The sequence below is a fragment of the Rosa chinensis genome, chromosome 6, assembly GCF_002994745.2.
Source record: "Rosa chinensis cultivar Old Blush chromosome 6, RchiOBHm-V2, whole genome shotgun sequence".
In the NCBI taxonomy this organism is placed as follows: domain Eukaryota; kingdom Viridiplantae; phylum Streptophyta; class Magnoliopsida; order Rosales; family Rosaceae; genus Rosa; species Rosa chinensis.
The window spans coordinates 25,019,508-25,032,076 of NC_037093.1; the positions used below are offsets into that span (position 1 = coordinate 25,019,508).

At 37.0% G+C, this 12,569-nt stretch overlaps 1 protein-coding gene across 3 annotated transcripts; it reads left to right on the forward strand.

The window, feature by feature from the left end:
- The first annotated feature begins 98 nt into the window (after nucleotides 1–98).
- On the forward strand, nucleotides 99–3,558 carry LOC112172349 (RNA-directed DNA methylation 4). Of its 3 annotated transcripts, none has more exons than XM_024309649.2 (11): nucleotides 99–240; nucleotides 362–631; nucleotides 711–791; nucleotides 914–1,011; nucleotides 1,124–1,198; nucleotides 1,280–1,321; nucleotides 2,128–2,276; nucleotides 2,362–2,474; nucleotides 2,707–2,794; nucleotides 2,872–2,942; nucleotides 3,024–3,558. In XM_024309649.2, the coding sequence occupies exons 2-11, from the start codon at nucleotides 532–534 to the stop codon at nucleotides 3,239–3,241; spliced, it is 1,035 nt and encodes a 344-aa protein (XP_024165417.1). In that variant the 5' UTR covers nucleotides 99–240; nucleotides 362–531; the 3' UTR covers nucleotides 3,242–3,558. The 3 variants fall into 3 exon arrangements, with proteins under 3 accessions (XP_024165417.1, XP_024165418.1, XP_040364860.1); XM_024309650.2 differs by having other exon boundaries at nucleotides 917–1,011; XM_040508926.1 differs by having other exon boundaries at nucleotides 104–228; nucleotides 406–631.
- Nucleotides 3,559–12,569: the final 9,011 nt, after the last annotated feature.

A 12,569-nucleotide genomic window follows, 5' to 3' on the forward strand; every position in this document is an offset into this window, starting at 1 on the left:
GCCTCCTCTGCCGTTAAAAACATAGCCCCGACTCCCGAGAGCTTTCTGGGTTTTCCGGCCGACTTCTCGGCGACCGACGGTAGCGGCGACTTCCTCTCAACGTCAGAAACGTATCTGTGGTTTCAGATAGGCCCAACAACCAAGCATGAGAGAGAATCGAAGGTTTGAAGTTCTTTGGGGTTTCCGGTGAGTTGCCATGTTTTCCGGCGACCTTTGGTTTCAACTCAGGTTTCAAAGTTGGTCAGTTCGTCGAGCTCTACCTCTCTGTATAATTAAATTTGAGTTTTGATTAAGGTTTGAAGAATTGGGATATTTTGAAGTTTTTGTTATATGTGATGATTTTGGGTTTCGATCAACTTAGAGAGAGCGAGAGATGAAGGCTAGGACCTCCTTTCAATTCTTCAGCTCAATTTAGGCGGGTCTGGTCCTGGGCCTGCTTAAAACAAATTTCAACCCGACCCGGCCCTTTTCATAGCGGCATAAAAGCGTTGAGAAAGCCCCTCGATCACGCGCCACATATTCTGGATTGGAATGGCGGTGGTGGGCGAAAGCTCTTCGGCTCCGCCAGAACAGAAGCCGGTGATCGTTAGGGTCAAGCGCAAAGCCAACCAGTCTCCAATCGACGCTTTCTGTGAGTAGAAGAAAGAAACTTGCTCCAATTTTGAACACAAATATGACTCAACTTAGCTGACACTGGTTGTGAAATGCAGGGCTTGAAATCAATGAGAGGCCACCCAAGCGTCCACTTTTGGATTTGGCCAACCTTTCACTCTCTGATTCATCTCCAAAAGGTACTAATTATTGCTCCTACTCCCAATCTTTATTAGCATTTTGAGCTCTACCAAAGTTTTTTCTATGATTATCTTCTTTGAATTGGTTTACAGCTTGTAATCTAAAGCTTGTATTTTCACAGCAGCAGCAGAAGAATTGAAGGCGAAGAAGATTTTCGTGCAGCATGTAGAGACTATAAGCCGCTTTGACACCACTTTTGACATTGTCAAATCATTTGTGGTGAGTCCATCTGTTAATTCTTTACCGGAATTATTCTTGCTTTGGTAAACTGTTCGACTTAAGCATGTATTTACCAACTAGGATTAAGAGGTTGGTTAAAATGTCCATTTAGGAACCTACTACGGATCAAGTGTCTGAAAGTAAAACAAAGAGTGAAGAACGGAGACACTCTTTAAAAAAGGACAATGTAAGCTCTCTCTCTTTTCTTCTCTTCATCTTAATCGCTTCTAGTTTCCATTTACTGCCCTAATTATATTTATATTCTCAGAAACAAGAGCAGATTTTGTCTAAAGCCAGACAGACGCAACAGGTACGCCACATAGTATATATTTTTTTGTTGTATTGATTAACCTACAAAGTCTAGGATGTGTTATCTCTTTTACATGTGCATTCAGTTGTATCCTTTGTTCTTCCATCTCTTGGAGTGAAAACAATGCTTTGAATTTTTATTACTCTGACTTTATTTATTCAGTTTTCACATATCAATGCTACATGTTCTTTTTGTTTTGTTCCTTGTTAATTTGCTCCTCTCAGTCTTATGCTTATGATAGGTATCATTGTCGTTTCAAGTCAAGAACATGAAACACTAAATTGTAAATTCTATGCTAGTTTCCTTGTTTTTTTGGTTTTTTTTTTATTTGATCTTCTCCATAATCATGGATTGCTTTTGGAAGTGTATTTTATTTCTAAACAATTATTTATGGCAGATTTAAATCCCAAACCCTCTTTGAAGTTATATGCATCATATCACATTATGTTGATGTTAGGTTAGCTACCAAATTTCTAAGGATTGCTCCGAGTGATAGATTCTTTGTCACTTATACTAAGTTACTAACTTATTAGTCAGTTACATTCAGAAGATCTAAATTCCTCATGCAGCCCTCTATCATTTTAAGTCATCTAATAATGGATAATTACATAATGCCAGATTAGTAAAAATCACATAATCCGATCTCTTTGACAAACATAATTCGACAGGAAGCTTCTGAGAGTGATTATTATTTAAAATTAAACTGCATCTGTTTGATGATCTTGGTTTTTTTTTTATTAATATGCACTTGGTCGATTCCGTAATTCCCTCTTGGACGCGGTCTCATTGCGGTTCCTTTCTGCTAGGTTGTAGCAAAAAATGCCCGTTTTGAACAAATATGGAGGAGCCGAAAGGGAAAGACAGAAGAATCCGATAAATTACAGGAAATGTGTCATTTCTATGATGTTCTTCGTGTTGATGCCGATGAAAGATCTAATGAACTGAAACAACAAGAGTAAGTTCCGTAATCATGATTTCTCTTGCCCAATTGTATTTCGTACAGTATTGTTGAAAATAATACTCTCAATGGTCTAATGCAGAGAGTTATCTTTGGAGGACCAGAGGATTTTGCAGAGTTACTTGCCTCTACTCAGAGAATTCATCCCTAGTGCGGCTTTAGAGGTTGAATCAGATTTGCATGCTCAAAAACAAGGTTGGTATATTTAAATGGATAAAAGTGGTCATCCTTTATTCGATGGTTAAATTAATTAGAGCCATCAGTAAAAGAAATGGGATCTAGACTTGCATTTGCTGCTTGTGGAGATAGCATATTTATCCTCTTTTTTTTTTTTGGTTAGTCTATGGTGTATAAATTTTTTTTTTATACTGGGATTTCCTTGTTTTCTGAAGTACTGTTTGATGGGTTCCTCTTATGTGTTGTGTAGAATCTGAAGATGAGTATGTATATGATGTCTATGCTGTGAATGATGAAATGGATATAGCGGATGAAGATTCTTCCCACCCATTTCCTTTGTAAGTATCTTGTGTATTGAACTTGTGAAGTTTCCACCTTAATATCTTGCTGATACTGATCAATAACTTTGGCTCAGAGTGCAAGTTGATGATGAGGATTTCTATGATGTGCCTGATGAATCAGAACATGACACTGAGGATTCAAATGGTGATGGCAAATGATCTTTTCATTTATCTCCCTGTTACTAATCTTTGTATTGAAATCTTAACTGTTTTTTGTGGTTCTCAGATGAAAACAATCCAAATTTTGATTACCCGGATGAGGAATCTGAAGATGAAGAAGAGGAATCGGACGGTGAAGCATCTGATAATGAATCAAAAGATGAGAGTGCCAGTGACAGATCCTTAGAATCCAAGGATTTAGAGGAACATGTCATTTCAGGAGATGATCTTTCTTTGGATTATGATGATGGTGATGATGGGGATGATGGTGAAAACTGGATGTGAACGTCAGCTTTTATGTACACGATGACTTGGATCATTCTACTCTGGATATTGCTTTTGCACAAGTACATCAATTCTCAGATGTTAAGTATGAATTAGTTGTTAGTTGTGTGATGATGTGAAATACGAACTCCTTCAACTTATTATGCTGTTAACACCCCTGATAGATCTAGTAGTAGTAGGTTAGGGCACGGAAAACCTTTCTTCTCATTATAGGAGGTTCATCTTTTCAGTGATTAACCTAGTTAGAAAATGGGAGATTTATGTGGACTTATCTTGTTTCCAAGATGAATTTGCAGTAATATTTTTGCACACCCAAATGCTCATGTTTTACACTAGAGTAACGAGTTTCTTCTTTTGTTGTTTTGGAGAAATTTCTGTAGCTTGTTCATGTTTCCTTTAACTTAATCAGTTTGGCAATTCTACCTGTGTGGATTGCTAAATGCTGCAATTTGGTCTGAATAGTTAACTCCACTAAAATATATGAAATTGGAATATGCTTATCTTGTTGCATTGACTGAATGGATTGAAATAAATATATGGTGATTTTCCTCCGTCGTCGAACCTTAGACCTTTACTAAAAGTGTTTAAATTTATTCGAAACTATTGAACCTTTTCATGTTTGCAGCGGCTTTAAGTTATCGTCTCAAAGTTTGAAATTTTGTTTGGGTGATGGTGACAAATTGTGGAATTATTCGTTTCTCATCCAAACATCTTTTGATCCTTAATTTGCCGGAGAAAATCCATAATTGTGTCTTAATCAAGTTCATTCCCCTAGATAAGGTTGTTCTCCGGTGTTAACACGTGTCACAGTTCACAGTATCATGTTAGAAACAAGAGATAAACGCTTACAGTAATGGCTCACTTCATTAAAATTTTAAAAGTTTTGCATGACATTAGAGAATCATCCTGTAGTCTCCAACCCCCCTCAGCCTTGTAGAACTGGTATTTTAGCTTTTGCCTGGAGAGCCTGTCCATTTCAGCATACTTATCTTGGCAGCAGAACCAGTGGCGTAACCAAGTGAAGGGGTACTTGGGCTATAGCCTAACCCAAAATTCTTGGAATATTTTATGTAGTATAAGTGTGCAAACCCTCCATGGATCTAGCTTTGGTAAGTGATGGGTTGTTTTGCTCTTTCTCAAGCACCAACCTAGGTTCGAGTCCCCTCAATCCCCATTCTTGTTTTCTTTGCTGTTTCCCCATTCCTTCTCCCTTTTCGCATCATTTTTCTTCTTCTGTTTTTTTTTCCCTTTCTTTTTTGGTTTTTTTCCCATTTTATCCGCTTTTTTGTTTACTTCTTTGTTCTTTTGTGACAACATTTTCTATTAGGTTTTCCTATTAGTATTTCTTATTTTGTTAAAAACTTCCTCTCTTAAAAGCAAATCTTGCCCCCCTTTTTTTTACTTTTTCCCCATTCTGTTCTCCTTTTTTTTTTAACTTTTTAGTTACAACATTCTCCATTTCGTATTTCTTCTAAAAATTTAGTCCCTTCTTGGAATCATTATTGACAAAATAAATTTATAAGCAGTATCAGCCCACCCCAAATTTTCATCATGGATTCGCCACTGAGCAGAACATTCAATAGCAACAATAGTAGCATGGTCTAATGAGTGTCAAGATCAGTAAGTGTCTGACTGTTTCGATTTATTTGGCAAATTATGTGAATGCAGAATTTACATGTCTCGATACTCCATTCGACTCACTACAGGAATCAGAGGCGTTTGGCTTTTTATATTGTTTCAAGGGTCCTTTGGCTGTATACCAAGAGCAAGTTTGATCTCACCACTGGTGACCACCAGTTTAACTGATGGAGATCTACTATAACTGCAGCATGACCTCTTACACATGGAGTGAATGTGTAGCCTAAATAAACTATGTGAGGAGGCATAGAGATAAAGTCTAACACAAAGAAAGTACAACAAGTACCATATTTTCACGACACTTCTCCAACTGAATAGCTTTGTGAAGATGAGTACTAACTGAGTCTTCTTCACCGGATCCAATAATGTCACCAATATTATTGTATGGTAGAGGACAAAGAAACGAATTGCCAGGGATGATGTAAAAATAATTATTTTAGATGACTAAATTCTGCTTACTACCCTGTACTTTCAAGGGTTTATTAGTTCATTTTCTGCACTTCTAATTTAATCAGAAAAGTCTTTGCACTCTCCAATTTCATCAAATCAATCCAATCTGTCACTATTCCGTCAATTTTCGAGGAAAATTTCCAAACTACCCATTTGCATTCACAACACTAATGTGTTGGCGGGCTACCTAGCGATGGGTAGTTTGAAAATTTTCCCTGTGAGAAGGTCCCACATCAGCATTTTAACAGCGAAAATTGACGGAATAGTGACTGATTGGATTGATTTGATGAAATTAGAGAGTGCAAGGACTTTTCTGATTAAATTCGAAGTGTAGGGATTGAACTGATGAACCCTTGAAAGTACAAAATAGTAAGCAGAATTTAATCCTAATTTAGACGCAGAATTAGCCCTCATAAAAGAAAGAAGAGACAGCCGCACTGAAAGGACCTTATGACCATCCAAAATAATATTCAACCAACAAACAATGTCATATTAGCTTAACTTCCTGTACATAAAACTGTCGAGCAACAGTTCAAGTACATAGTAGTGAAACACCCTGCCATAAATACATTAACTATAGGAGTGTAACCTAACATTCTAGTAACTACAACATGCAACTGTTCTGTCATTTATGATCACAAAATTCAATGATGACTTTTAATTTTCACTGAGATATCTCTCACCTCCTCATCACCCTAATCCTATAAAGGAGAATACTAAAGATTTTTGTGGCAATTAAAGGAATGAAAGAAAAGTCTTTCCCCCGACCCATTTCTCTTCCCAAAACCTTACTCTTTCTAGGGGTGGGTTCGGGAAACCGAAAACTGAAAAAACCCAAGCCGAAAGCCAAACCAAGTAAAAAAAACAGCACCGAAACAACAAAACCGAACTGAACCGAAGCTTTTTCGATTTTAGTATGTCAAAAACATAACCAAACCGGTCAAACCAAAACGACGTTGTTTTGTTATTAAGTTAGAAACCATAAGTGCCGCCATATAAATAGTTCATTTCACGCAGACCAACCCTTTTCTCACTAAACGAGTCTTCATTTTCTCTCTGGCTCTTGCATACTTCAACCTCTCTCTCCCGCAATCTTGACACCAATCATTCTTTGATACCACCGGATCGGTGCCGATCAAGGAACCCACATCAATATACTCTTCCAGCATCCATGGGTGAGTGTTCTTTACATTTTTTGCGCCAGTTTTCCGTTGCTTTGGTTCTCTTGCTGGGTACACCCACTTTTCAATTTTTATGTCTCTTATTCTCGTCAACTAGTAGTTTATGTTGTAGTTCATTCATTATTTTGGTTTTTATGGTTTGGTTGTAGGATTAATTGATTGGAGCAAAGATTGGTTATTTGCAGTTCAGATAAAACGAAACCCACTACATCATCACCTCTAGATCTCTCTATTTCGTTTTCTGGTGGATTCTTATATGGGCTGTACTAAAATCAACAAAAGATCATGACCAATTCCAATAATTTCCTCAACAATCTCATCAAAACCTTCGGGTTCAGCTCAAGCAAAGGTAAAGAGCCAGACCCAAATTCAAGTTTCTTCAATTTCAGCTTCAAGATATGATCTTTTAAGCTTTTGCTCTATATTTTTGATTGATTAGATGGCCATAACGAAGAGGACTTTGAGAGAATTGCTCAACAGGAAGAGAAGGTTTTAATCAACAATTGCAACTGATGATTTTATTTTGTGGGTTCTTGATAATGGCAGAGATGTTTATTTATGGACTAAATAGTTATTTAGTCCTTGAACTTTTACTCAAAAAACATTTCAGTCCCTGTCCTTCTTATTTCACACATTTAGTCCTTGTACTCCAAAATTTCGAACCAATAGGTCCTTGCTGTTACTCTCTGTCCAAAAATTCCGTTAAAGCGCTGACATGGCAGTCTTTCCGCGATAAAATGACTATTATAGCCTCACTTCATTTTTTAAAATTAATTAATTAATTATTTTCTCTGTTTTTTGTTTTTTTTTTTTTTTTAGGGTTGACATTGGAGCTTTCTGATAGTACCTTCTTCCTTCTCTTCCTCCTCTCTCTCTTGTTCCATCACTTGTCACCATGCTACTACACCAGAATCTCTTACCCAAACCCTTCTCTCCTCTACTCAATCACCACAGTCCCCTTCTCCACTCCTACTCCTCCGTCGTTGGGATCTTAACTTTGAATTGCTCTGCATTTCCAAGCCCATATCCAAATTGCCCATGGCTTTGGAGGCAAAGTCATCGTCTCGGTCATCAATGCCTTAAAGCCTTGATGCTGGATTCATCACCGCCATCACTCCAGCCAATGAGGTGGTGTTGGTGTCCAAGCCGGACATTACCAGCTTGTGAGACATCGACTGAGTCATTGGGCTGCATGACGTTACCTTCACCTTCTTCCATCACATTGTTGCAATTAGAGTGAGTATAAAATGGTGGAGATCGAATGAAATGATCCGATCATTCCAGAAATTCCAGAACGCGTGACCTGGTTCTTAGACCTGGAAACCTGCGATGGCAACCTGACTGCAACTTTTCCATCCGGAAACGCATAGGTGCCGTTCGAATCCTCTCTTCATCGTCGATCTTCTGGTGGCCTTGGATCATCCGTACATCAAACGAGGAAGAAGAATTGAAGTACGTCAGGTCTGCCACACTCTCTTTGCTTCTCTCTCTTACATTCATATCACTCTACTCCATTTTTGTATTGATTTCTTGTGGTTTTGTTACAGAATGATCGGGTCGATGAGGCGATTGGAGATATGATGAAGAAGATCGATATGAGTTTTTGATTCTCTGTTTCTAAAACTCTCTCATTTGGAGCAATGGTGTTTGGGGATTTGAGTTTGGGTAATGGTGTTGATGTTTCAATTACTGGTTTTGGGGTTTTGCGCTTTTTGGGTTTTGATTTTGGGGGCATGGTGGTGGTGGAAGAGAGGGTTTGGAGAAGATGGTTGAGGTTTTGGTTTAAGGTTCTTGTGATGAAGCTGAGAAAAGCAAAATGGTGTTGTTTCTGATAAAGCTGAGAGAAGCCCAGTTGGAAGTAGGAAACCAAGGATTAAATTGTAGAAAAGTGGTAGTGATTTGCGTAAGGATGAAGGAATTGAGAAGAATTTGGGTCAGTTGAGAAAAGTGAAATGAGAGTCAATTAGGGGAAGTGATTCTTCTGGCAATGCAATTCAATTGAGGAAGGTGAAATCTGAATTGAATAGATGAAGAGAGAAACAGAAAAACGAAAAAGGAGGAAAAAAAAAAAACAGAGAGAAAAAAATCATCTCCAAAAAAAAAATTTAATTAGTTAAAAAATAAATAAAGTGAGGGTACAATAGTCATTTTATCGCTGAAAGACTGTCACGTCAAGGCTTTAACAGAATTTTTGGAGGAAAGTAACGGCAATGACCTATTGGTTCGAAATTTTGGATTACAGAGACTAAACGTGTGAAATTAGAATGACATTAATTGAAGTGTTTTTTAAGTAAAAGTTCAAGGACTAAACAGTATTTAGTCCTTTATTTATTTTTCTTTTCTCATGTGTGGTATGCGTATGATATTAGTAGCATTCACAACTTGTTTATAGATTCGTTATCAAAATGATATTCTGGTTTTGTTATGAAACTTACCTTAGTGGTATCTGGAGTTCTGGACCATGTACACAATGCAACATCCAACAGCATTTTAGATCAAGCCATTGATTCAGAAGAATCTCAACACAAAGACTTCCTCAAGCTGGTAAGAGAGCTTACAGAAAACTTTGTATCCATGGAACTATTATACCATAAATCTATTCTGAGTCTTGTTTTGTGCTAAGGGAACACATTGAAGGTTATCATGAGTTGTCTGCCAAAAGGAACACATTGAAGGTTATCATGAGTTGTCTGCCAAAACAAAAATTCTCTTCACCACTGCTGTTGCAAAGTGGGATGTTGATTTTTATTTCAAGGTGGATGATGATGTACATGTCACTTTGGGTCTGGCCTATTGCTACATTGCTCCTATTTACTTTTTTTTAGTAGTAAAAAGATATGAATATCATTACTAAGGATGAGTTTCTTACCTTTCTTGCTTGGACATGCATGCTAGCTTCAACTCTTGCCCATAACCATTCAAAGCCTAGAGTATACATTGGCTGCATGAAATCTGGACATGTTCTTGCTCAAAAGTAATTGTTCTGAGCATTTACATTGATGATAGATAATACTACTTTGTGATTCTCACCAAGCCTTATTGGGAGGAACTTTTAATTCTAATGTTTCTTTATCTCTAGGAGTGTTAAGTACCATGAACCAGAGCATTGGAAGTTTGGTGAGCCGGGCAACAAATACTTCCAACATGCAGCTGGACAGATTTATGCAATCTTCCAATAACTGATTGGTTGACAATGCACTTTGGTCTACATGCAAAATAGTATTAGTTACATTTATACAAAATGTAGTCCTAGTTGTTATTTAGTATCTTGTAGTGAAAAAAAGTTTGAAATCTATTTTACAAAATTATGCTTGGTTCATATACTAGCTTTTTTTTTGCAGACTTTGTGCCACTGCAAAATAATCTTGAATTGGAGGAAGCCTATTGCAAAGCTTTGTTATTCCGCTTATGTTTCGTAAGGTCTTACCCGGTGTTTTATTTTATTTTATACATATATGCATCATCTGTAAGCATGTGTGTGCATACTGGAAGATATATGTCATTCTGCAACAAATAATAAGCTGGACTTTCTGAATGCAAGAAATTTTGAAATCTCATGAGAAATCCAAACCTCACATCTACACTTTTCGAACCCCAGAAGAAGCATAAAGTAAAATTGGACAGAAGAGGGATCAACTTTTTTTTGTTTTTATTTTTTGGGTTTTTCAATTATGTGGTGGTGAATGGTTTGCTGTTTAATTTTTTGATTTTTTTTATATCAAAAAGGCTCCAATGGCCTTAATTCCTAATCTTCTAGTTTTCAAAGTAATTTTGTAAGTAGAAAATTGGGTGAAGAAGGGCCTAAAAGACCAACAAAAAAAAGAAAAAGAACTAAACTATCGAACAACGTAGAAAAATCACCATTATTAAATAATTTTTATTTTCAAAAAATAAAACCGAACTGAACCGGTTCGGGAGTTTCGGTTTTAAACTATCAAAAACGTAAAACAGAACCGAATCAAACCGAAGTTCAAATTCGATTCGGTTTCAATTTTGACTCAAAACCGAACTGAACTAAACCGAACCCACCCTCAACTCTTTCCCCATTCCCCACCAAAAAAACTACAACAAGCAGTAAACAAATTGATTTCATGCGTTAGTTCTTTCCAAGGATAAGGCTTGAACCTTAAAGAATAATATTGGAATCCCAGCTATTTGCTTTTTGCCCACAATTACCTCCTGGAATCTCCATAGCCATTTCCCCAAGTAGATCCTCATTTTTCTTTTTCCGTATTTTGTTTTTTGTTCACCCCCAGTGACCCAGTCTACCTGTTTCTTTTACTTGTATCACCAAATCTGAATTTATTAGATGATCTGTTTTTCCTTCATCCACCCCTCCCACGAGAAGTTTTTCATCAATTTCTCAATCATCTTACACTAGCAGGGATTCGAAACAGGGTGAGGTAATGAGTTAGTAAACTGCTCAACACCGACTGAACGAAAGTTGGTCTGCCACCTCTTGACAAAAATGACGTTCTCCACCCTTCTAGCCTCCTCTCCACTTTCTCCACTACCAGATCCCAGAACTCACGGCCTTAGGATTCCCTCCTAAAGGCAGCCCCAATTATTCATTGGCCATCTTCCTACACCGCATCCCATGATGGATTTCCGCCGACTCCTCCACTTCCAACTTGGAGTGTTAATCCAGCTATAGAACAAATTAAAATGATTTTATTCAATTTTGATATATTAAAGAAAATAAAAAAGTTGTAATTCATGAACTACATAATCCACCAACTTTTTGTCATCTTCCACCATACTTCCCCCAAAGCAATCACCTTTCTCATCAACAGACTAGGAATACTTGACCTAAATAATACCTTCAAGAAGAGAAAACTGAGAAAAAGGCAAACAGCTATTCAGGTTTAGAACATTTGCATGCATGAAGCATGAAAAAGAAAGATGAGGGTTGAAAAGTTGCAAACAGCTAATGGTCTTTTCTTTGCTCACTGTGCATCTAAAGAAACCAAAAGAGAACAAAGAAGGTTAGTTAACTATTCAAACAACCCATCATCAACGTAAACTGACAAGAGGCATAACTTCCACAAGAGAAAAAAAGAGTGTTAACTTAATCTTGTTCATCTAACTTAAAGTGTAACTATGTAGTTAAGGTCTTCATGCTTAATATCTAAAAGTATCATCCAATGCAAGTAAGATTTTAACTATTAGAACAGTACAATAGTGGTCTATAATGTCTGAGATAACAAAAAACTATAAAAGTGAAAAAAATAAGAAAACTCTTTGTGTCTTCAACTTGCTTGCTTTCTGTGCTTTACATTAATTGCAAAAACAGCACTAATTAAACAAGATTGGTCAATAATCAAGATTAAAATAGAAAAAGACCCACTTTTATGATAAAAGTACTCAACTTGTAGGAATGGATGACCATTTCTAGAATAAGATGATAGATAACTGAGTTCTTCCCTCTCAAGTATATCGTATTCTTGAAATACCCCAAAGATCATATTGTAAGAGCAATGTGGTGTCAGTGTAAGGAGAATATATTGTCTTGGCATAAATAGCAACTCTTCCCTGAAAACCCCAAATCAGTGGAATATCAAGCAATGCATCCAAGCAAGAGGAGGAAATATGCGAAGTTGGTAAATAAATCCTACTGATATGCTAAAAATAACAAGAGCTTCATATCTCATACTGTGATGCTGATGATTCTTTTGGTTTTCTAGACGTGCTTCAGATCAAACTGAGGTTAAGTAAGATAGAAGGCCCGAGGCCCCTGGATAGAGAGGTAGAGTCATCTTTGACTAATGACAGTACAATGAGGCAAATCAGCATGCCCACAATAAGCAGTCTGTTACGTTCAACCGAATGTACTAACTATGATTTTCCTTGTTGGTTACACATCAACATCTCGAATTCAATAGCAATCAACCCTTATGAGTTGGTCAAGATCACAAGCTAAGGTAGCATTTTCCTCAATCCACTAAATGTTATGAGATCATTGGGAATTAATAGAACCACAGAAATAAACACCATCAATGAAGGAAAAAAAAAGCTATAATCTTATATATCGTATTAACAATCCAAAGATGGTCAAGAGA

Excerpts from the sequence above, each read along its gene's own strand:
- LOC112172349 (XM_024309649.2), top strand. The coding sequence starts at position 532 with ATGGCGGTGGTGGGCGAAAGCTCTTCGGCTCCGCCAGAACAGAAGCCG. Across the intron at positions 792-913 it reads CTCTGATTCATCTCCAAAAG|CAGCAGCAGAAGAATTGAAG; the intron begins GTACTAATTATT and ends GTATTTTCACAG. Across the intron at positions 1,012-1,123 it reads ACATTGTCAAATCATTTGTG|GAACCTACTACGGATCAAGT; the intron begins GTGAGTCCATCT and ends ATGTCCATTTAG.